The sequence below is a fragment of the Ambystoma mexicanum genome, chromosome 2p (assembly GCF_040938575.1).
Source record: "Ambystoma mexicanum isolate Mex_15411 chromosome 2p, UKY_AmexF1_1, whole genome shotgun sequence".
NCBI lineage: Eukaryota > Metazoa > Chordata > Amphibia > Caudata > Ambystomatidae > Ambystoma > Ambystoma mexicanum.
Window position 1 is genome coordinate 23,588,064 of NC_090923.1, and position 25,174 is coordinate 23,613,237.

Below are 25,174 nucleotides of genomic sequence, written 5' to 3' on the forward strand. Positions count from 1 at the left end.
AATTGCTGTGTGTACGTGCAGCCAGGTCAGCGCGGCTCTGGGTAAGTGCAAGGAAGCTGGGGACTGTAGGGTTACTGTTACAGCCCCTAAATGCGCGGACGGGCCGGAGGCAGTGCAGGGGTGACCGATCATGGAGGAGCTTGGTACCCAGTAAGACCAATCAGCACAGCAACCAATCAGCACAGCAGACGGGTAGGTCAGCAGGGGAGAGCGAGGGAGAGAAAGTAGAGGCAAAAAAGGAAGGCCTTGAGCTGCTTCCAGAACTTCTGGCGGTCCTGCTCAAGTTTGAGAGGGCGGGGAAGCCATTTCAGAGGGTGGCACCTACAGAGGCGAGAGATCGACCCCCCCAGCCCCCACTCTCTGTCTGGAGAGTTTGAGGTGGCTGAGCAAAGGGCACGAGAAGGAAGGTATTTTGGAAGAGAGAGTTGGATGAGAGTGGGCCCCAACCCCAGAAAGCCTTGTGGACGATGCAGAGGGTCTTGAACATGATCCTTGCAACCACAGGGAGCCAGTGGAGAGATTTCAGGGCTGGAGAAATACAGTCCCTGGGCTTGAGGACAAGGACAAGTCTTGCAGTCCTGTTCTGGATTAGTTGCAGAGGGCGGAGAGTAGAGGGCAGATTGAGAAAGAGGCTGTTGCAGTAGTCCAGCCTAGAGGGAACCAGGGCTCTGGAGACAGTGAGCTTCTGGGGGAAAGTGAGAAAAGGAAGAATACCTCTGAGGCGGTGCAGCTGGCAGTGGTCCTTCTTGGACAGGTCTGTGATATGAATGAGGAGAGAAGTTTTTTGCCACAGAGGAAGGCGAAGGAAGAGGACCCAGGGAGGTAGTATCTGTATCAGCGGACCCTGAAGGATTAGACGGGTAACATGGAGCTGGGCGTGAACCCTAAGAGCCCTAAGACTTTAGGACCTGTATTGTAGCCCGGGGGAAGGGAACCCCGAGGCCTTTTTGCAACTGTGTTGTCTACTGCTTTGAACTTGGGGAAGGGGAGCTGGAGAGTAAGCCTAGAGCTGGAAGAAGCTGAGAACATTATTTGGAACACAATTTCGTTTGTTGCTGACATATCTACAGGTATCGTACTAAAATGTCGGCCTCATAATGCCTACGCATTTGCGCTATACTAAAATTCCAACCCATTTCGACTGTCGCAGTTCACTAATGGAACGTGCGCCACAGTACATGGAAATGCCCCTCTTGTTTGCCGCACTGGGCAGACCTTTCTTTCAATGTACAAACGCGCGCCTTGACCATTCAGGCTTTTTAGACTGCGGTCTGGTGTCTTGTTTACTGAAAGGAAATGTCAACGGTTTTTGACTGGCACCTGGTGTCTGCACTGTGTGGAAAAGTTTCACTTTCCATCTTTGTGCTATGCAACATCACATTTATGTATTTTTATGGACTATTACTGATAATCACATGATTGCTCTTCAGGTTTTAACGTGCAACACTTAAACGTCAGTCAAACTGTTTATTTTCTTATCTTCATTCAAGTTCAATGGAACATTTACATTCATTTTTATGTTTAGGTGTTTTTATTACTGCGGTCAGTGCTTCTAGGAGCACTTGTATTTCTAAATGCATGCAGGCGTAGTAAACTAAAAAATCAAATATCTGTCAACGGAAGCCTTGCACAGAGTGTAATTCGAAGGAAGATTATGCAAGCAGCAGTTTGCTACCCGTTTATGAGGATAACTATACAGGTAATATACTGTTGGTATTTTAAATAAGCAACTTTATTTTGACATTTTGTGCATGCCCCATATTTCTACTATGTGATCACAGCGTCACTGTTAATGAGTCAGCATTTTTTAAGTCGACATTTTCGGCGGTGCAATGATCAAATGGATCTTCTCGACACATTGTTTAGCTTTTGCTGTGAGGGCAGGTGTAGGTTTTGGACACAGACCAACTTTTAAGTTGAACTTACTGACTCGGACCATCCTTAGTTTATTTAGGTAGAGAAATCCCACCTTAGCTTAGGGCAACTTAGGCCTTACACCAGCCTGACATTTAAGTTAATAAACACATTTTATTTGAACTTTGAATCTGCTGTCTGTGTCTTGCTTCATGATGCCTTCACAGCAGAAAGGCCAAAGGACAAGATGGCCAAAGGACAGACAAAAACATGTGGCACATTTTGAAATTGCAGGAATTTTGAGTTTATGGTACTTGGTATGGAAGTCCCAGGCCCACCTAAAGGCCATTGCGCATCCACAACGTTACTTAACGTGACATGAACCATCACATTAGTAAAAGAAAGTTCTGCTGGCTAACAAGGGAATCTCCCGGTCCTTGTCCTTGTTTTGATTATTTTCTTCTGGTCAAAACACTGAAAACTAACACTCAACCTAACCAGCATTACTTTTCATTTCTCTACATGTGGGTTAAGGCTATGCATTTATGCCTCCCCATCTTTTCCCACTCTTTCCCTTCCCGCTCTCCTTGGCCGCATCTCCTTTTCACCCCACTGACCAAAGTCTGGCTGTCACTCTAGACTGGGCCCAATTCGCTTCTACATGTGCAAGGCTTTACATTTTAAGACCATTATGGTGGTGATGCGCTCAGTATGAAAGACATATAACATAACATTGGAACAAGGGACCAAATCACATGAAGCTGAGTTTTGGAACGGCATTCCATATACATACATGTGTTATAGAGAGCAGAGGAAGGATAGAGGAATTGGATTGCGTGAACCTGCTTTGGTAACCTGCAAGTAAAGCACTACTTAGATCAGGCTCTAAAGGGGAGGCTCGAGTCAAGGGCCTACGGAGAACCTGGGACTGAATGTTGGGAGGTGCAGGCTTTGATAAAGAAGCTAGAGAGCCTCCAGTTATAGGTGCTAACAGACACGCAGGTGGGAGCTGCAGGACCACCAGCTCAACTAAAATGCTTGCATATTGATGAGACCCCAGGTCATGGTGGGGAGGGATACAATCCTACCAGAAATACCCAGATGGAGGAGATAATTCCTGTCTTGAGCCAGACACAAACTCCTTGGGCCACAAAGCACTTGCACAAGCAGTCAATTGCAGGCCTGGAGGCATTGGCGGGAGAATCTTTAGAGTGAGTACTAAGGAGCGTGTACCCTACCAACTCCAGAGGAGGCCAGAGGTGCTGATAATTCTTAATTGTATGTGAATAGTGATATATGTTTGTTTTTTAAAACAATACCACTCCTACCTGCTTGGGTCTTCAGAATAGTTGTTATACCTTTTCTTTAGACAATCCAGTGTGGAATGCAGGCTCTTAACACTTATTTAATCATTTCAGTAGTTAATGTAATGCCCCAATAGCAAATGATGCGATAAATAGGACATAATATGAAGCAGAACTTAAGGGCTCTTCAGTTTTTCAGTGTGTATTGTATTTCTCTAAAAGCTGAATACAAATATGTTTTAGGAATGTGACAATTGTGTGTAACACAAGAACATTTTTATTCTAGAACCTCGATCCAGTAGAGCGTCTTCCCTCAGTGCATGTATAGAATCAAAATCACACTTGGAAAATGAGCATGTGACCAAGAGCCGCTCCTCGTCCGACCTTGCCCTGCCTCCGGTAAGCTGCGCAAATAAACTTTAAGATTCTTGTTATGAAAATTCTTCAAACGGTAAACCAATGTGCTTTTTTAAATACTTCCTATTTTTGAAAATTGCACCTAATTAACAGTTGGGATTTTACTGGATATTTACAGGATGGGATACCTAAACATGACTACGTGGGTTAAATGTGGGCAGTGGGTCACAGGTGCTGAGTATGAATATGCAGGTAACCTTCATTCTCGGAGACTGTGCCCATATTCATTAAATTCATAAGCACTGATCAGATGCGTGAAGTATACAAATATACTCCCACTCACAAAGAGAAACACAAAAATAACTAGCATTAATCACTGGAAGAAAAAGTGTATTACATGTAAAAATGAGAAGTTGGAAACAGTTGGGAATTTCATCATTTAGGTGCAAACAATCATTCTAAAGGTAACATAATATAAAGTACACAAACATTGTGCCAATGTTAAGAAAACAACACTCATTGCAAATTAACACATTGACTAATAGTCTATTGCGTTACAATCTGAGCCTCAACTGCAGCACTTCACAACAGTGCCTTTACACATTAGGTGCCACGCACCAGAAAGGTTTCTCCCCTATCAAGATCAGACACTGGGGAACATGTGCAGTCAGCAATTCTGTCAGGTGGGACGGGTCAGTAATGTACACACACAGGCACAGGGAAACACATGAATCTCCGGTCTCAGCGAACCTCGACACTTCGCATGAAGAATCAATGAGAAGCCTTACCAAGAGCAGGATGGAGAGGAGTGGTAACCTTTTGAGGATCCACCTGTATATTTCTCAGGATCCACGGAGGCAGATGTATAAATGCTGTGCTAGGTACAGCAGTAACGACAAGCAAGGGTGAGAACATACACCTGACCTTGCTATGTCTGTGGCACATGCACAGCCACCTTCCACAATAATATTGTCTTTTGTTAAATCTCTAACAGAAGCCGAGTCTCTCCGCCGGCCACCTTTCAGATGATGACTTTGCCTCGTCAACCAGCTCCACTGATAAGTCAGAAGGCGATGCCAGAGAGGGGTAAGTGTCAACTTCCCAAAGTATACTCAATCGAGTACACTTGCCAGTCTGTGGGGTATTATAAAGCAATGATAATGTGTTGCCTAGCTAAAGGGTGCAGAAGGAGGCGACTGACACACAGGTGTTATGGTGATTGCTGTAGACTTTTATTAGTCAAGAAAATAAAGAGAAAACCTAACTTTCCCTATTTCTAAGAGGGGTTTCCCTGCCTAAACTAAAACACTAAGACTTCTGTCAGAATGTCCGTGTAAGTCCACCATCCTGTCAAAAACCCTGCTTCTGTCCTTTACACTCAAAACTAAACTAGAGATAAAGTTAGACCTTCCTGGTCCAGAAGAATGACTCCCTTCTTCTGGACTGAGGATACAAGTTCACTTGCAGGTCTTGGTTTCTTCTTTGGGGAATGACTCTCTTCCCCTGGTCAAAATTGTCCTCCAACACAAAAGACAAATTTCAAGCACTTTTCCTTAGCAGACATAACACTTATCTTTTAACACTCAGTCTTTTCAGCCTTGTTTACCAGGAGAATGGCTCCCTTGTGTCTTGGTTTGCCAGTTCCTCTTACCTCTTTACCAAGTACTGCAACAAGGGAGATGCTTGTGGGTCCCAGACCCTGGTCTCTTCTTCTTTGATTCGTCTCACCTGGTTCTCTTCTCAGCCAAGTGCTGCCATGAGGAAGATGACTCAAGTCATTTTCTGTCTGTGGGTCTCCAACCCTGGTCGCTCTTCTTCTTCAGTTCAGCAGACTTGTCTCACTAACCTACTGAGTACTGCCACGAGGAAGAACACTTGTCTTTCTCTCAATTCCAGTGCAGGGTATTCTCTTCCCACACCTTCACGCCCCACTGGTCTCTGCCACGTTCCTTGTACCGTGTTGGCATCGGGAAAGCTCGGCCGGTTCTTCCGAGGGTCTTCTCTTCTTCCTCCAGGCCACATGGGCGTTTCTGGTGTCTCCTGCTTTTGCCCCGCATTGACTTCTCCCGGTCTCAGGCTGGACGGTATGTGTGCCGTTATGCAACTGCTCTGTCAGCCTCCACGAGTCTGCGCGGCCGTTCTCTAGCTTACAGACAGTTCTCCTTCACACAGCCTGGACAAGAAGCCTCGCCACCTCTTTCCTGGCTCGGGAAGCAGACTGCTTTCTACTGCTTTGCCTTCTCTTCGTCTCCTTTGGATCTCCAGGACTCAACTGTTCTTTGTGCTGGTTGGCTGTACCTTTCTGTCTCCTTTTCTGCAGTCCATTGTCAGTTTTTAGCTGTTACATAAGACTCCACTGAACATTTCCCGGTGGAGGACTAGAGCGGTTGCTTCCATTCCACTGATCACTCTTCATGCTTCCATACCTCCTCCACATCCCAGTACTTGACCTATATATCTCCCTTGGGTAGTTCACAATCTTCTCTGTCTCCTAGGTATCGGACTTAGACTTACCAAGATACATGGGAGCAGTAGGTAGGTCGGTCTTTGGGGTCCCTAGAGTATGGAGATGTGGAGTGAGGGGTATTATACTGTGTTCTCCCGAGATGGTCTCCCCTGTTCTCAGTCTCTTTCAATGAGATCCTCCAGCTGAGTACCACCCCCAAGGGGACTAGCTGGTAGCAGCCTCATCTCCCTGGCCTCATGGGAAGGGGCTCCCCCTCAGGGAGAAGTGACCGTATCTCGGGTTTCGTCCCACTAGTCAAGCTTGGTTGTGAACTTTATGGGATGTTTATGCCGATTTATCACAATTGCAAAGTGCAAGAATTGGTTGCTTTCAGATTCTTAAGCTCATGTGCATACTCCAGTTAGTGTTAAGTGCCAGTGGTTGCGTGGCCTCGCCTAGAAACACTTGTGTACAGGCGCATTATAAATGCCACATCATATCTTACGTCATGGTTGAAGAGTGCAAATGCTTGTATCACTTGGGTTGTAAAGTGTCAGTACTTTCACGACTTGCATCAATCTGATTTTAGACAGCGCTTTCTTCCCTCTAGTTCAGATTTGTCCTCACTTGGCTCTTTAAATTATACAAATGCGTAACCTGTCTCGATCATCTTATCTACTTTGGCTTCTGACCCCCACCACCTTTCCCCTGTATACTCTTATTCCTCCTAGGTGCTCCTCTGTTCCCATCAGGACAAGTTAAATTCCTTGGAGTGCTGTTCAACAATCAACTTTCCTTCCAAGATAAAGTGTCCCCTTTCTTATAATGATACCAGCAATCAGTTACTTTGGCTCTAGCACTATCGAAGCTGGACTGCAGCAAAAGCCTTTATCTCGGCCTAAACAAAAACCTGACCCATGACCTGCAGTTATTCCAAAACCTAGCTGCAGGGATGATTTTGGCACAAACCATAGGTAACCTTAACCCCAGCACTAATAGGGCTCCAACTGGTGACAGGTGTCCAGTGCATCTATCAGTCAAGAGGGGATATTCATTATCTCTGTTATGCCAAAGGTCCCTGAGGATCGCCCCGTGGTAACCAGGGAGCCTTATACTGGTTTTAGGACTAAGCAGAATTCACTTTCTACTGGTCCTGACATGAGTGGAGCCTGCGGTTTCCTTGTACTGACCACCGAAAGGCTGAGATTTCTTCCTTTCACTTGAAGTTAGCAAAAGACATCTAGGGTCCCAAGGGCTCTGGGGGGCTCTCATCCGGGTGTTTTCTATCAAGTCTCCCAAGTTCCACAACGGTGTTGACATCTCTTCAGAGTCTCGCGGTTCACCCCACAAGAGCATGGCAGATGAGTCTCGTTGGGACCAGCGGCCCTGTAAAGATTATGGCACATCTTCCTCCAGTAACCACAAATTGGCAAAAGCTTCCAAGAAGAGTGGTCCTTCCAGTCATAAAAAGATAAATAGGCCATCTGTGGTGCTGGGTAGGGCCCCCGAGCATCTGTACTTTGCAGTATTCTGCACCTTCTCAGGTCTTTACAGATTTGAAGAAAGTGTAATATACTCTCTACCTCATTATGGTCCAGAGAGATCTTTATTTCTCCCCACCTGATGAGTCGAGGCAAGTGTCTGTATTCACCATATTGTACACTATTTCTCCTGCTCCCAGAATTGACTGGAGTTCGTCTCCGATTAGACACCGGTACTGTCCAGACTTGCCTTATGGATTTTTATTGAGGATGCCTGAAATCCCTGTACCTGTGGGGGTCATCTGATGCACCCCCATACCCTCTCTGGTGTGAGCAACAATAGTTAGTCCTCTCCAAGGGGAATCTTTGCTGTTAGCCAGATTTTACACCTTCATGACCTCTCCTCAGATGAGGGACAGCCTCAAGGGCATAATCGGGTAGGTCATTCTTCCACCTGTCCTCCCTCATCTGGGCCCACTTGTTCCACTACCTCCTCTTACATCGGCGACAAGGCCCCCCTCTTCCTCACAAGGGCGCAGTACATAGCTGCCTTCTTCATAAGTTCCTATGAGTTCCTTTTCTTCCTTTGCTGCCAAGAGCGGAGATCTATAAATAGGTACAGAACCAGATGGCAATGATGTGGACTTCCAGGAAGAGCTTCTCTCTTTCATAACATCTTTTCAAAGGAGGATACTCTTGTGATGCAATTCCTAGAACTATAGGTACAGGTGAGCCTTCCTCTGAGTCTGGGGTTCTGGCCTTAGTGCTTGCTGCTGTAGGACATACCTTAATAGACACATACGATATGGGAAGCTCCGCTTCAGGTTTGTACTAACATGAGACTTTGTTAAGTGGTAAAACTAACTGGCCTTAAATCCTGCACCTCACTCGGCATTAGTGCCAGCAGCTCAGGGTAGGCCACCACCATTCTGTGTTGAATGCAGCTTCCTTTACACCATCGGAGAAGCAATAAAGATCCTTGGATAATTTAGGCAAGAAAACATACCTTAACAGGTAAGTGCAGATACTGTCTTGGCAGCTTGTAGCAAAACATGAGGTTATGGCTGAAAGGTTACGAATTCATCTTAACCTCTTGCATAGGTCTGTGAAATCTATTCATCCCGCCAAGCCATTACGGAAAGAGGAAAGGCCAAATGCAAATCAAAGCTTGGCCCTCCCAAAAGGGGCAGTTCAGCCCACACTGCTTGGTCACATCCCTTCTGCAGAAGATCACCAGCAACCCGAGACATGTTTTGACCTCATTGGGTGTCATCAGTGAGGTGGCGTGCCTGCTAGGCTTATGAGACCCACATCCTGGCAGCTTTTAACGTGTGTTGGGAGAGAGATGCCAGACTGGCTTACCTTCTGGAAAAAAAGTGTTTGATGGAGTTCCCACGTAATCGAAGATCTTGGGCCATGACATGCTAGAGGCAGCTGCAGAACATGTCGATGCTACAGCTGGAGCCTAGTGCCTGGGATTGGATATGAGGTGCCCAGCCTTTCTGAAAGACACACGGTTGCATTCATGAGGCACATGAAAAAGTTAGGCACTTGCCATTCATAGGCCAACAATGGATGAAGAACTGGCTAAAATACAAATCCTTTCACTGAGGATTCTCTATTGGTAAAACCAAAGCCATTGCATTAGGCCATTCTGTTCTGAAAAAGTGAATGTCCGACAGACTGGGGCAAACGCCTGATCTCATGGCAGGGAGTGCTTCCCCAAGGAAATGGCAAAGAAGGAGCAGTGACGTTTTTTCGACAGCCCTTTCTCAGCATCTGACAAACCTTAACATTCTCACGGCCCAGTGTTTTGATACTCCTGTAGGTGGCAAAGGTTCCCTTTATCACCCAGCTCAGACGGCAATCGCAAAAATATCCCAGAATACTTTCAGTTGAGCCTTTGGGTGCCTGGCTTCCACCCCCCTCCTCTCACCTCTGTTTACTCCTGCCCCACCCCCTCCGTCTCCCCAAGTTTCATCAAGTATGCAGGAAGAAATGCATGAGTGTGAGTTCCCTCTGCAGAGATCCCAGAAGGTTTCTAGTCTCACTTCTGTGTAACAAGTGGGGTCTGAGAACCCATCCCAAGTTCTATTGGTGCCAAAAGAAAGGGCCCTACAAACATTTATGAATGCCAGAGGGGAAAACATCTGGGTACATTACGATGCATCCCTATGGCATAATGAGGGGCTACAAATAGCGAATAAGACTCTGTGCTGGCAAAGCTCGATTAATAAGGTCATTTTTAGGATACGTGATGTATGGGAGGGTGATCGTATGTTATCCTTTGAGCGCCTCAGAGAATCCTTTGGGCTTGGGGGAGGGAACGTGTACGTTATAGAGACCTGAATTTCCTTTTAACTGAACGGTTAAGAATGTTAGGGGAGCCAATGAGAGAGAGAGACCTACGGTTTGTGAAGTCATCAGTTCTCTTCCATGTACAGTGTCAACATACATGAAACTAATGCCAATGGATAGCTTGCATGTAGTGTCATGGGAAAAACTGCGCCGGGCTTGGGTTGAGGAACTTGGTATGGAAATCCCTATGGAGAAATGGGAAAATCTGCTTTGTATAGGGGTGCAGTCTAAAATAGATTTAAGGCTCAGGTACATTAGACAGAAAATCCTTTGTAGACTTTATTGGAACCCTGCTCGAATGGCCAAGTTAGGATTGTTGGACAATGGTATCTGTTGGGGTTGTGGTCTTAGTGAGGGCACCCTGCTCCATATGCTATGGACTTGCTCAAGAGTATCTACCTTTTGGAGTGGGGTATTGAATAGTTTAGATATGGTGCTGGGGGACTCACTGCCACAAACACCTTACTCGATGATTTTATTATCGAGCAGAGAGAGAGGGGATATGGTTAGTGTGAGAATAGTGTGAGAACAGGATGGATAAACAGGGTATTAGTAGTAGCGGCTAAACAAATATTAAAGGTTTGGAAATCAAGAAAAAAGCCGGTTGTGGAGGAATGGCTGATAGATGTTTTTACCTTGTCTGACTATGAGAAAATAATGCTAGCGAAGCAGAAGCAAGAGGAGCATTATCTTAGAATTTGGGGGGTCTTTTAATGAGTTATACAGTTGATGTTTATTGACCGCGTGCATTATCTTCTGAATGGAGAAGATGGGGGGGGGGGTCATTATAATTATACTTGATGTTGTGTGTAGTGTTTGTGTTTTGTCTGTTTTGAGAGGTTTGATTTTCTACTGTAGATTAGAGATTTGTAGTAGTGTGTTAGGGCTTTGAATCTGTAAATTCAAGTTTTGTTAGGATTGGTTATTTAGTTATGTGTATTATACAATTGAATGCATATCTCTGGTGTAATGGATATGTACATGTTACTTTTCTTTTGTATGTTTTACTTTCAAAATGATAGTGATTTTAAAAAAAAGGTGGTGAATATATGTGTGCCTTTCGGGGTGCTTACATGCGCATTCCAGTTTGACCAATGCCATTGCAAGTTCCTAAAATTGTCCATGGACATCCAATTCCATCAGTTCAATATACTCCTGTTCAGGCAAAATGTGCCCCCTCTTCCCCCCTGCCCCCTAGTGTACTTAAGAAAGTAGCCCCTGTTATGTCAGCACTCTGGTGGAAACGGGTTCACGTTAATCCATATTTGTATGATTGGTTGATTAGAGTCTCCTTCCCGGAGGCAGTCCTGATTTCCACAGAGTTGGCGATGGGGATAGTCTCTTCACTGTTCCTTTCAGTGAATACCAAGAAGTCTCAATTTACTCCGACACAAAGGATTCAACAGATCGGTTTTACTTGGGTCATGCAGCTGGGGAAGACGTTTCCCACTTACCAACGAATTCTGGATAACGTGTCACATTTAGATAGATTTGTGAAGATGTATTTATTTTTGTATTTGTAGAGCCCACCAAACCCGTGGGCATCAGGGCACTTAGTAGGTAAGGGAAGGGTAATGGGAGGGAGGAAAGGGGGTGGGTGTTGCAAAGTACAGCATCAGTGATTAGAGGCAGCATCGAGTCAGTCAGTTGAAAAGGCCGTTTTGAGTAGTTTCCTGAAGCGCCAATAGGAGAATTTAGAAAATAGGTGCAAAGGTGAGTTGTTCCATAGGCGAGCAACAATGGCAGGGAAGGTAGAGCCCCCCCCCCCCCAGCTGTGATGCCTTTGAAATGCGGGACGGTGAGTCTGTGGCTGTAGGAGAGTCTGGTTGAGGTGATCCTAGATATCCTCTGCGACAGGTAAGGTGGAGCAGAGTTGGATAGACAGCGATGGGTAATGGAGAGAATTGTGAAGTTAATCCTTTGTCTGACCTGGAGCCAGAGGGCAGCTTTTCTGTGACTTGAGACATGGTTTTGTTTGGAGAGGTTCAAAGCTGCTCGGATAGCATGCTTCTGGATGGTCTGGAGCTTGTCCAAGTTACGCTCTGACGTACCAACAAGGATAGAATTGCAATAGTCAATACGCGATTCAATTATAGCTCTGGCAATTTTAAATCAATTTTGAGAGAAAAGAATTGTTTGGAGGCGTTTAGGAGTTTGGTGTAGGCAGTAGAAGTGCCAATAGAGTTTACATGGCGGGTCATGCAAAGGGTAGTGTAAGGAAGGCATGGTATCAAACAGTAACACAGACACAAGTGATCACAGTTCAAGGGTGTTTATTGAACTGCAATCACGATTGAAAAATGCCTATCTAATCCTAAACCTAAAGATGGGAGCAAGCTAAGACCATCAAATAATAATGCAGTCCTGGTTGTGTCTTGTCCAAATAAAAGGGACTATACTAATAAACCTAGTGCCAATCCTTACTTCAAATACACATAGTGGGGGAAACAATGTTCTGCAAAAGAAAAGTGTTCAAGAAATTATATGTCAGTATATTCAAGCCGTTGGCCTCCCTTACCCATGGTTTCAGCATGGCACAAGGCGGCACACTCAAGCTTAGCACAGTCTCTGGCTTATTTAGCACGAGGATGCAGTTCACATCTCATTATACCTCTATGTCAAAGTCTCTTTGCCATTCAAAGTCTCTTACTTCAGAGGGCCTGATGCAACAGACATTCCAAAGTTACTTTCTCCTCACGATTCTCATGCACAACTAATTGGGTGATTTTTTTCGATTCACCCTGGGCACCCCTCTGCCGGGCTCAGACCCACTTTAACACAAAACCTTCAATTGGGTTCCCTCTGCTGGGCATGGACCAAATTTATGTACTTTTCTAAACTTTCTCTATTTCATCAAGATCAAAGACTTTCTAATGTACACATGATTTTGCTTGACCTGTTGCAGGACCACTTCGATTCACGTTTATTTGTTCTCTTTCAATTGATCTTCCTCTGCTGGCCTCTGACTAAATATGTCGACTGTTATTACTTCTTAGCTGGATACCTTACAGAGACCTTCGATTGAGCACCCACATGGTGCCAAACCTCTCAGTCGAAGGAATTGCAGTTTGCTTTAAAGTTCAATCACTCGTCAGCAGTTCAGCTTCATTCGCATCTCTTATCACACGCGTTTTAACAATGTTGGTTCCAGCGCTTGTAACCTTGGCTTCAACATAGACCGGTCTTGTATCGGTCTCCCCAACTCGCCGGCTGTGTTGCTTTCACTGAAGCATCTTTGTTCTTGGAGCCAAGGACAGTACCACGGTGGCTGGAGATTCTCCCTGCCTTGATTACTGATGCAGGAGGGCCCTGGGTAGCTCCGACACACAATGCAGGATTCTGCAGCCTGGTTTCCTAGTCTTACGCTTTCTGTTCTCGAGGTTTTGTGAAAGTAACGGTTCCTTGTCGAAAAGGTCAAGGGAACTTCCCTCCTTGCAATCCTCTTCTGTTCCGCTGTCTTTCTTCTCTCATTAAACAGCCATCTTGGATCTGTGTGCTCTCGTGCTCTGCCTTTTATCCATGTGGGGAAGTGTAATGGAAGTCATATGTGAGTGATTGTCGATAATTGCCTGACCTTGTCTGACCATAGTATCGGGACATGTCGGGTACACGGCTCGGGTGTTAGTCTGTTTTCCCTTAGAGTGGGCTGGCCATGAGAAAGTGTTTGTGTTGTAATAGGGGGAGCGGTAGAGTTCCTAAATATCCTACCAGGTAGGATTGAGGTAAGTTGTTACAGGGAAGGGGATACCGCATCTCACCATCCAGTGTCCCACTCCCTGAAGACCCCTCACCCAGGTGATCCTCCCGCACTGGTCCACCCCCAGGAACTGCATCCAAACGCGATGGCCATGTCCTGGCAACCTGGATGACCGATCCCCTTGGACTAGCGGATGAGACACCTTCTGCTTTCTAACAGTAGAGTCAAGTTAGACACCTAATGTTTTGACCGCTGTGGAAACATCAGTGGTGCAGGAATCAATCGTGAAATAACAATAGGCTGGGTCCAGTTTGGTGTGGCGGGCCCTATGATCAACATCTCGGTCTTCTCATTCCTGAGGCAAAGTATGTGCATGGCCATCCAGGTTTGGATAATGTCATATATTTTGGTGATCTGACGGGACTCATGATCAGAATTGCCTGAGTGGGGGATAAGGATTGGAGTATCACAGGTATAATTTGTGAATAAGAAATCCAGATGAGCAAGATAGTCCAATAGAGGTTTTGTATGAATATTATACGAAGTGGTGGAGGCAGCATTGCTTGTGTATAGTTGGCAGTTTGTTCAGCGAGGAATGAAGAAATCCATTTAGTGGCAGCAGGGGAGCAATTGGCAGCAGTAGTGAGGTGGCGGCAAAGGATCTCGTGGTTGACAGACAGATCTAGTAGTAGGGTGAGGTTGGCTGCGTCACGGATGTCGTCCAATTGTTTTTTTTAGATCTAGAAGGGCAGATAAAGTGCTGAGCCCTGGCCAGAAGCCCGATTGCCGCAGACGTAGGATCATGTGCAGTTCCAAGTGAGCTTGATTTTTAAAGCTGCGCGGTCCAGGATTTTCAGCAGAAAGGAGACACTGGTGATTGGCCTGTAGTTGGGAATGGTAGGGCCAAGGGAAGGTTTCTTTGAGAGGTGAAATCCATGCTCCTTGAGGGTGGGTGGAATGAAACTGGTGGCGAATGAGGAGTGATAAATGTGGTGGTGATGAGGATGAGAGCTGAGGCGCAATCCTTGATAAGGGGTGTAGGGCAGATGTCACCCTGGCACCAGGAGGGTTTCAGGGTGGTTATGACGGAGGAGACTTTAGTTTCTGCGACTGGCGTGATAGGCGTTGGGATGGAAGGAATGTGTTCGAGCAGGTTGGCTTTGGAGAGGATGGACGTTCTTTATGACTCTATTTTGTTTTGGAGTATGTCCATTTTGTTGGTGAGGGCATCTTGGATACTTTGACACCAGAGTCTTTTGTAAAATCGGTGGTGGGAACGATGGGAGATTCCAGTTCGCGTAAGATGGAGAAGAGTTCACTGAGTGGGAGGAGGCTTTTGCTAGGAGGATGGCTTGTTTCTTTTCCTTTGACAGTTGAAGGAAGTTGGATTTGTTATCCGGGTGCGAGATTTGATCCAGATGGTTTTGAGGGAGGGTTTGTTGGCTCTCCTGGATTGGAGATCAAGTGAGAACCAGGGTTTGATGTGGGGGGATGGTTTGGCTTTATGCGGTTTGAGGGGCGCAATGGCATCAGTGGCAGATAGGATGGCCTTGTTGTATGTCAACCACGTAGGAAGGGGTTGGAAGGCAAAGCAGCCGAGACAAGGGTGTGGTCTGCTGTGAAGATGGGTAGTTTGTTTGTTTGTTTGTTTTTTGTTTTTATTACTTATATTGCGCACAAGACCCAAGGGTAACCAGGCACATTTTATAAGACAGCTCAAAACTTTGTTACAAGATCACATGGCAAAAATAGTAGTAGTTTCTCTGGTGAGATTACGGCATCCTGAGATGGCCGGGGGAAGGGCATGGCTGATGGTAGTCTTGGCGGAGGTGACAGCCATCAGAAAAGTGATGGTGTGGTGGTCTGACCATAGGTTAGTGGTGATGGCTATGTTGGATAGTTTACAATTGAGGTCTGCAAGCCAATCCATTGATCTGCCTAGTTGGTGTGACGGTTTGTAGATATGTTTGGTAAAACCTAGGGAGTGTGCCAGTAGGATGGGGTCTTTGTCGGAGGGGTTGTCAACTCCCAAGCTTAGATCTCAGAGGATGAGGGTTTTGGAGGATGGTTTGATGCTTGTACTGAGGAGCTGTGCAAGGTCATCATCGAAGGAGCCGGTAGGGCCTGGAGTGTAGTAGATGATGATCATGGTAATGGTAGAGGTGGCTGAGTGTGTGAACTTGCTGATAAGTTTGCATGTTTGGGGGGAATGGTGGGCAGGGGACGGAGGGATAATGAGTCTTTATTGATCAGGGCAACTCCACCTCCTTTGTGAGCTTGGTGGTCACAGCGTAGGATGGTGTAACCTGCTGGCCTGGCAATGGTGAGGGCAGGGCCAACTGCAGGATGGAGCCATGTTTCGGTTATAGCTAGGAGGTCGATGTGTTCATTCATGGTGAGGTTGTGAATGTCTGTGGTATGTGCTAGGATGGAGTGAACATTGAGGAGTACACAGGAAAGGGGTTGGGGTGGGAGTGGCTGTGGTGGTTTGGGGGTGGGATGTCTGGGATTGGTGGTGTATTTGAGGGGTACGCATGCAGAGGTGTGCAAGTCTGATCTTGGAAGTGGGTGGGTAATGTTGAGAATAGGCTGGAGGTGTGATGGGAGCCAGTGCAGGGCTGGGTTAGGGGTGAGGAAGAACAGTAGTGGGAGCGTGACCCAGCGTGCATGTTGATGGCCGTGCTCTGTGTACAGAGACTTTGGAGACTAGGCTGGAACGCTTAGAGAGAAGCAAATTGTCTCGGGTGGACTGGGCATGGTGTGCTTGCAGGTGTAAAAAGGTTGGGAGCAACAGCATGGGTTTGAAAGAACATGTGGCGATGCCCTGGGTAGTGGAAAGTTCTGGGTGGTTGGGATTGGCAAAAATTGTCTTGACTAGGAGCTCCAGGGCGGAGAAGAGCGATACAATCTGGGTTGAAGGCAGAGGAGGAGGACAGTGTAGTGTGGTGGCGGGCAGATTGGAAGGTGTTATCCTGCTGGAGTGGGTGTTGCCGAGGCATAGGGCTTCATGGCCAGAAGTTTCAGGAGAGATGAGTGTGCAGGTAGCTTGGGTTGATTGAAAAGTGGTGTTGGGGTAGAGCAGTGTATAGCAAGGAGAGGGTTGTGTGCCTTTCTTGCACATGCTGGGTTGCTTGGTCTGATGTTGGCAGTGCATGTGGTAGTTACGGCTGTTGGGATGATGGCTGCGACCATTGCCTGTCTCACTACGAGGGCCGGGGGCAGGAAGAAGCATGGGTCAGGTTCAGCATGCATGCAGCTAGTGTAACTGCTGGGATGCAGCGAGGCAGCTAATGCGCGGCTTGTGGTGTATCATGATTGGCAAGGGGATTGGGGCTAAGCAAGAAAATAGTAGAGATCTGAGTATTGCAGATACAAAAATCGATGCATTGACATTTGCAGAGGCTTACCTTGGTTGTGTGCTCTGTGACTTGGGCACAGGTGATGCAGCAGAAGTACGTAGGTACGTATAGGGATGTATGTTGCAGCTGGTGGAAGGGCATAGAGAGTGGCCGATGGGCCGGCAATGGCCGGACAGGGCCAGAGAGTAATGTTAGCTGGCCTTATAGTTGGCACATTTAGATAGAATTGTGAAGATTAGCCACCTTGAAGAACTTTGAGAGTACCCAATGTAATAACCAACCTGCTCCTGCTCCTCTCCTACATAGCTCCCATGTACTATACATACCCATGGGCTAGCCAAACTACACACAAACAAACACCCAACATAACCAACACTTGCATGCAATAACAATCCCAGGCACTGTTGGACGGTGTCCAGTCAATTGGTCGAAAAAAAACTGGTCGACTGCAATTTGGTCGACGCAATTTGGTCGAAAACCAAATGGTCGAATTTTTTTTGTTTATTTATATATTTATTTTTCGGGTTTTCGTTTTGTAAAAAAAGGGGGTTTTAGAGAAAAAAAGGGGGGAACCCCCCCAAAAATTTTTTAAAAAAGGGTTAAAATAAAAAAAAAAATTTGACCATTTGGTTTTCGACCAAATTGGTTCGACCATTTGTCTGGTCGACCAATTTTTTTCGACCAAATGTCTGGTAACCGCACTGGACCTTATCCCTACAGACACAACAAGCCAGTGTGCAAAACGATAACCTTACATACATGCCAATGTACACATAAAACACACAAGCACACACCCAACGTAACAACCCAGGCATTGGGCCTCACCCTTACGGATACAACAAACCAGTGCATGCAATCAAATCATCTGCCACCCGACACACACAGATGCCAGTTCCTTCTGGTTCTGGACCTATCCTATCCCTCGACCCTCACTACCCTACCCTGTCCTCTTTCTTGCAGAAGCATGTCGGTGCCTGGGGACTGCCCCTGGGTGGTAGCAGTGCATGGTATAAGTCAACCCATTATAACAACTGCTTTCAGTATGCTCAGCGATGGTCAGTACCTCTCAGACTCATGCAGTATGGTTTCAAAGAGCACTTGCCTACATAGCCTCTTGTATCCTAGTTTTGTCGTATGTCAGCTTGCACATAAAGGATGCTCAGTCTCTGCACACTGGCATCAGGAAAGCAACCACAATGAACAATACTTCCAGTGTCCATCAAAGTGAAACAAGACCTATTACGATGTCCAGAGACTTCATACCTGCTAGAAGGTGTCCAATTTCCTCCACTGAGCCCTTGCGTCTCATCGCAAGACACTATACCTTTGTGTCGCAGGGCAACTCTCGTAGACCTTTGGGTTTATGATCTATCAAATGGCTCATATCAATTTCTTGCAACTGAATGCCATCTTGTTTGGCCTAAAAGGCTTTCCATCATCCACAATAGCACGGTTATCATCACAACAACAAAAATGCTATGTTTTGCCTGAACAAGCTGGTGGATCCATGTCTCTGGTACTGTGTCCCCCGGTAATAAAGATCTGCAAGTGGTGCAGCATTTCTCCAATAGTGCCTTGCCTAGTGCAAGAGTTAAATAATCAAGCAGACAAGGTGAGTGGGAGAGCTCAGACTCCACATGAGTGGGAGCTGGTGCTGGACATTCACGGACACATCTTTGCTTAGTGGAGCCCCTGCATAAAGACTCTTCGCCACAAGCACCAAGAAGATATTTCCCTTTTTTACTCCTCAGGGAGGGAAAGAGCAGGACTTTAGAGATGCGGTTTACTACAGTGGTCACACAGTTTCCTGGACATATTTCCCCTGTACTCCCTACTGAGCAAAACCATCCAGAAACTGCTCAGAAACCTGCCACATCATACACCTGCTCCTCAGTGGTCAAACAGGCCTTTGATCTGAGTTGTGTGGCGTCAGCCTCTGTCGCCAGCTTCAAATGACATTCTACTCTCAGGCAAGGGGCAGGGGGTATTCATCTCTGCCGTCAGTCTCTGTGCTTGCCAGCCTGGAACCTGAGATCTCAGTTTCTGACAACCTGAAGCTCTTGATATCCCTTTTGCCTGTCTGAGATCTAAGCTCAGTTGTGTAGGGCATACCGTTCAGACATCTCTGCTCCTATTTCATTATTTGCCTGGGATTTTTTGCCTCGACAAACCCTATGATTAAAAGGCATTTTGATGGTTGGTTTAAAATAAACCCCCTGTGAGAACTCTTCATTCTTCTTGGGATCTCAGTGTGGTTTTGGCAGTATAAATAACACAAATTGTTTGAAGTCATGTCTATAGTAGTGATTACATTTGGCACGTGAACTTTCCTTGTGGTGCATAAATCCGCGTGCCATATCAGTGAATTGCAGGCTGTGTTCTAAAGAACCTTGTTGTTACTGATTATGTACTGTTATGAATCGAGGGAACTAATCACCCTCCCACCCCGTCCGGTAAAGTTGGGTAGGTGAACCGGTTAGGGAGAATCCTCTCTTTAGGCTGAATTTCCTAACCTAGTGAGTCCCCCAGCAGCTTTGCTGGATTTCTGGAGTTTGTTTTTTTCCTCCTGCCAAGAGTGAGATTCTTTTTCTCCCACTCTTGGACATGATTTATGGTGTTCCTTTGACTGTTAATGTGTTTTATGGGCTATGGGCTATGGGGTCCTTTACTCCATAGGGTCTCATGTGTTTTTACTATGTGTGTTACACAGCACTCTCCGTGCAGTAACACAGGGGTGTCATAGTGACACCCCACCATAGACTCCATACCCTGGGACTGAATACTGTCTCCCAGGGCATGTAAAGTCACCATTGGCTTTACTAGTCCCAAATTATTAACAGAAACCAGTACAAACCATCATATTGTGGACGTACTGGTCGGGGCAATTCGATTGCCCCGCGGTCTATTAGTCGAGGGGGCACGTCTCCGTCCCCCCTGATCGAGATTTGGCTGGTGGCAGTGGAAACTACTTGTTATATTCGACCGCAAATATTTTCCTATGGGATTTTCCCATTGTTCGAGGCTACCAACTTTCATTATTTAATTCTCATAGCCTCGAACATACCGCCGGTTTATTTAATTAATATTAATTCGCCGGTTGGTATTTTTTGCCAGGACTCGATTCTAAAATGGCGTCTGTGTTCTCTTCTGTGACTCCAACCGAAGTCGAGCCCTTTGTTCCACTTTTTGGCAGGCTTCTCCACAGAAGCCTCCAAAAGTGGTGCCACTCTGTCTCGGTACCACAGGGCGTGTGGGAGGGGGTTTAGGCACCCTGGACTGAGTTACCTTGGTAACTCAAGTCGCACTCTTGTGTGATTGGCCCAAGTGGTGAGCCGGCCGGATCAACACTAATCATGTTTGATTGACAGCTAGGCTGAGTGAATGGGGATATGCTGCATAAAAGCAGGGCCTTGGGGACTGGAACTTCAGAAGTCGCCACAGGACCTGAGAATCCCATGAGGGAGAAGCTGAGCCGACCTACCACGACTACACCACCGGTGGAGCCCTGCGGACCCGACTCACCACTTCCCGACGACTGAGAAAATCTCCCGGCTGGAGAGGCTTCTTCCCCTGACTGGTGGGCACAACCAGTTTTACCTTCTTTCTTCGCACCCCAGACCGGTTTGTGGTCGAACTGCCCGTGCCAAGCACCCCGGCGGCCGGATAGCCACTCACCACTGAACCGCGAATCAATGGACCGCTCCTTGTTCCTGAGAAACTCCGCGGCTGGTTTCTTCCCTGGCAGTGCAACGGACTCCTGTCTTCCTCCACGACGAGATCCTCTCTTCCCCCGGACGACGCACCGACTTGCATCCGCTGCCAGGAACAACTGCCCCTGCTGGAGTGTTCTCACCACTTTAAGGTACCGTGTCCGCCAGGTCTCCCTTTCTAAAGATTGCTACAAGGTAATAATAACCCCTTAACCTTCTGGACTGGGCTGGCCGCCTTGACCCTCTAACAGGTCCCTTTCTGTCATGATCTCTGCTTCCAAAAGGTCAGGGTTTTCCCAACTCCCTTGGAAGCAGATCCATAACCCAGGTTCCGAGTGCCAACCAGTCCCAATTGGGACCTTTTGGACCCAGTCCTGGCGCCAGTGGCACCAGGCTCATAAATATGCCCAGTCCCAGCGCTGGAAACGCTGGGCTCATAATACTTGGGTGGACTTACCTGCAGCAGACCATGCTGCTTACTTGCCTGCCAGTTGAGTCTCTGATCCTCTTCTGTTTGGAACTACTTTTCCTGTTGGGTGGGGCAGGAGCCACTCCCTAGATTCAGAACACTGGAACTCTTCTGGAAAGCAGGAACTCTTTTCTTACCTAGGCGTGGCTGTGGAAGGAGACACCTAAGCACTACAGGAGGCTATTTAAACCACACCCGATGGATGAATCTTGCTTTGCGTTATTCTGCATCCTCAGCAGCAGAACGCTCATCGTGTCTTCTGCATCTGATCCTGGGCCTAAGGAAAAAGGCTTACCATTCTGAATCCAGTCTTCAGCAACACCTAGAAAGACAAGAAAGAACAGGTTAGCATTACGGTCTTCAGTGACAGCTCTTCACTTACCTGGTCCATCGGCTGTCACCAACGCCTCGCGCTGCATTCCGGCATCTGAAAGACAAAGGCTTACCTACTCTTCGTGCGCTCCGGAGGTCTTCACACTGCATTCCGGCATCTGAAAAACAAAAGCTTACCAACTCTTCGCACGCTCCGGAGGCCTTCGGTGCTGCATCCCACATCTGAAAGACAAAACAAGGTGCGTTTAAAGACATTGGGGAACTTTAATACTCACGTGCCATTACTCCTTTCCACATCTAACCCAGTGGGTATTCCGGCACCCTGCAGCCGCCCCGAACTTGTACCTTCAAAATAAAAAGACAGTTAGAGCGCATCGTGAAGCAGGCAACAAGCGCTTACTTACGTGCTTCCAGGCGCTTCTATTCATCACACGGGCTCCATCTTCAACTCACTTCAGCCCGCCATCCGCCATCGCCGGAACCCTGCAAAACAAGAGACATCATTACTAAAGACTTTAAAGACATTAGAATTACTCGAAACTTACCGTTCGTGCAGTAAACGACGGACAGCAGTCCTCTGAAGTCAAGAGGCCTGCTCCCCTTATCCAGTGAAGAAACTGGTTACAGCACCCTGCCTCGAGGCAGATGGAGAGCACGGCGTTCACTTACCTAAGGTGAGAGCGTTAACCTTTGGGGTTCTACAGGAGAAGAGAAAGGGAAGAAGAGAGAGACATTCAATAACCCAGTTCATTAATCCCACATTTTCTATCTGCAGACATCTTACCCTTCGAGCCAGACATACAGTGCACAGAGGTCTAGCCCAAAGAGCCAGCCGTGTGTTACACATCACCTTTGAAGATACGGTATACGCCCAGTCAAGACCGGCGCCTCTACGGGAATCAGGTGAGCGTTACACTTTCTTTGGTCCAACTCCTTTTTGAACCATTACAAGACTTTTGTGCACTGCAACCGTGTGACCTTGGATACATTTCGTTTCGATCCTCTTAAAGTGGATCCGGCCTACCGGCTCTGAATTCACGGTTTTACTTTGTCTTCCTCTCTTGTTATGTTCTTGTAAAAGTGTTGGGATCTGTTTCAATTTGTTCTCTGCTTTTCTCTCCCTTTTTAAAAACAAACTATTAGAGTGCCATCTACGTTAAGCGCTCACCGCTGTCTGAAAATAAGTGGGGCTTTACTTAAGACTTGTCTAATATTCTTTTAAGGGAGTGTATATATTTTAGTGACCGTGTTTTTGAATTGCTTACTATTAGTGCCTGTGTGTTTTTCTAGATGTGGTTTTAAATAAATAATTATATTTCTTTTACACCAAGCCTTGGTCAGTGTTTACTTGTTCTATTGTGTTCTCCTGACCTATTGTGAATACTCTCTATACTGCCCTACTCTTCTTGAGGGAAGTCTGACTGCTCAGCCACAGCTACCAAGTGAATCTGTGTGGTACAGACTGCTACCAAGTGGGTTTACTGCCAAACACCTGTAGTCTTAAATCTTTTGCAGTGGTCCCAGAGGGAACTGCACAGGTTTCTGCCTAACAGAACCCACTCCAACACCTTCACTAGGGGTGGAGGCAAGTGGCACCTCACCGGGAGCGACTTGCACCTTTGGGGACACGCTCTCCCGTTGCTGCAAGGAACTTTCTGAGGCACTCCACGTGATGGCTTCTTTGGACTTGTATAATACACCAGAGTGTTATCAGTTTCATGAAGATAAAGTGTACCAATACCAACGGCAACAAGAAACTGAGCATATCCTTTTAAATCAGACTCTCCAATGGACTGTGCTGAGGAGGCCGATAAGGGATGATATGCCAGAGACCCAGAAAGAGGACAGAGAGCCGAGAGAGAGACAAATGCAGAGAGAACCAGGGGTAGCCCCTTGTACATAAGAGAACGGAAGAAGGCTGGGAGGTCGTAGAACGCGGATCCCACGTAAGCCAGAGCAGCTATGACACGGAGCGAGAAATGCTCGGAGACAGGCGTGTCAGAGTGAAGGAAAACTAACTCCGGTGAAAGAGAGAGTTCGGTGGTGGCGTTGCCATGAACCAGTCATGGTGGGCTGTCCGCCCGTATAACAACACTAACACCAACAGTGGGAGGAAATCACTCCCGATCTGTGTAACAGCACCCATGACATTTAGATAACGAGAGCTAGGCACAGCAAAAAGACGATGCAGAAAGTATGCTGCTGAGCTACAAAGCAGATGAAAGAGAATCCGATGTCCACCAGGTAACCACACCGGTGCCCCCAAACACAGAAGGTATATACAAGGACAGAAATACCGGAAGGACATGAGGGGCTCCATGTAAAGCTAATGAAACTCATCTCAGTATTGACATGAACGGAATTGGAAGTTAAGTAAGAAACCAGAATTGTGTTAATGAAAGAGAAACAAATACTACAAAGTGGGAGGGAAGAAAAGTGGAAACTTCTCACGTTGGGAAAAGACAACGCATATCCTGGTGGTAAAAAAGGAGAATCTAAGAGGAAAAGATACTTGGGGAATACATTCTTCTGACGGCAAGAAGATGAAACTCAAACATGAACCAGAACTCTGGGAAAGGGTAAATTGTAATTGGAAATTGAGTAGTCAAAGTATACGAGAGGAGAACAATAAAGAAGGGGACCCGGAACCCTACAACGGAGTGAGTACAAACTTGAATCGAACTAAGATAATTATAGAGAAAGAAAAAAAGGAAACTACCAGTCCCCTGAGGGAGTGACAGAACGTAACTAAAAAGATAACAAAAGACTATTTGCATTTATTCTACGGAGTAGAAAAGAAGAATCCAAACACAATCCTTGTGAGAACACAGTAACCAGGTGAAGGGAGTCATTCTCCTGGTTTCAGTTATATTAGTGTCAGCGTCAGATAGGTTAGATTTGGACAGTGGACTGACTTGTTTTGGACCTTTAAACTGACTAATGAGCACCCTAGTAAAATAGGTAGGGAACACGCCATAATCATAGGGAAAGATGGGCCTTATTTTACTTTTAAAAAAACTCACAGTAAAAATATCTTTTCAGAGGCATCGTCTTGATCCACCACAGTACCCTTACTTTGTCCCACAGTTTTATATCAATTGGGCGATCTCTCCCATGGTTGTTCTATGATCCTAAGAGGCAAGAAGAATGCTTCATTGTTTAAATGTGGCAACAGCCTTTACATTTTATCTGGAAAGGGCAAACTAGTTTAGGGCTGTATTCCTGTTACATGTAGTGGATCTTCATCTGATGCTACAGCTTTTAAAGCTTCCATCACCAGGTAGCTTGTTTACTACGTCTTACGACGTGTACATTGTACAAGGGGTGCAGGCTTACTCGCTGTGTGCCAAAGTGGCTCCTGTAGCCTATCGGAGGCATATTCTCATGGAGGATATCTACAGGGCAGCAACATTGGCCTCGTGCCTTCTGTAAGCATTATGACCTACATGTAAGTTCCTGTGGCAATGCCTGTTTTGGACAGACGGTTACAGGATGATGAGAAATGTCTCGAGAAAAGTGGACGGGCATAAGACATGTTAAAATTACCATGGTGACTATTGAACCCCTAAACTATAAACTATTTTCCTTCATATGCCCCTCCTATCGCCTTCATTGAGGGCCAGAATCTTCTACAAGGATTAGTGGTTGGGGTTGAGGAGCATGAGCATGGAACGTACCATGGGTGTCACTTAAGCATATACACACAAATAAATTGTAGAATGCTAAAGTTCTTCACAAAAATATCCACAACTACTCAATGTGGGCAAACTTCTCTAGAACATCAATGTTAGTTGAGACTAATTTGA

The 25,174-nt window shown here is 46.4% G+C and overlaps 1 protein-coding gene across 1 annotated transcript in view; it reads left to right on the plus strand.

The window, feature by feature from the left end:
• Window positions 1-25,174, plus strand: part of NEK4 (NIMA related kinase 4) — a 922,900-nt gene that overhangs the window by 710,166 nt on the left and 187,560 nt on the right. The window contains exons 12-13 of the mRNA XM_069643166.1: window positions 3,445-3,557; window positions 4,510-4,601. Coding sequence (XP_069499267.1) covers window positions 3,445-3,557; window positions 4,510-4,601 — 205 coding nt within the window. The remainder of the gene's footprint in view (window positions 1-3,444; window positions 3,558-4,509; window positions 4,602-25,174) is intronic.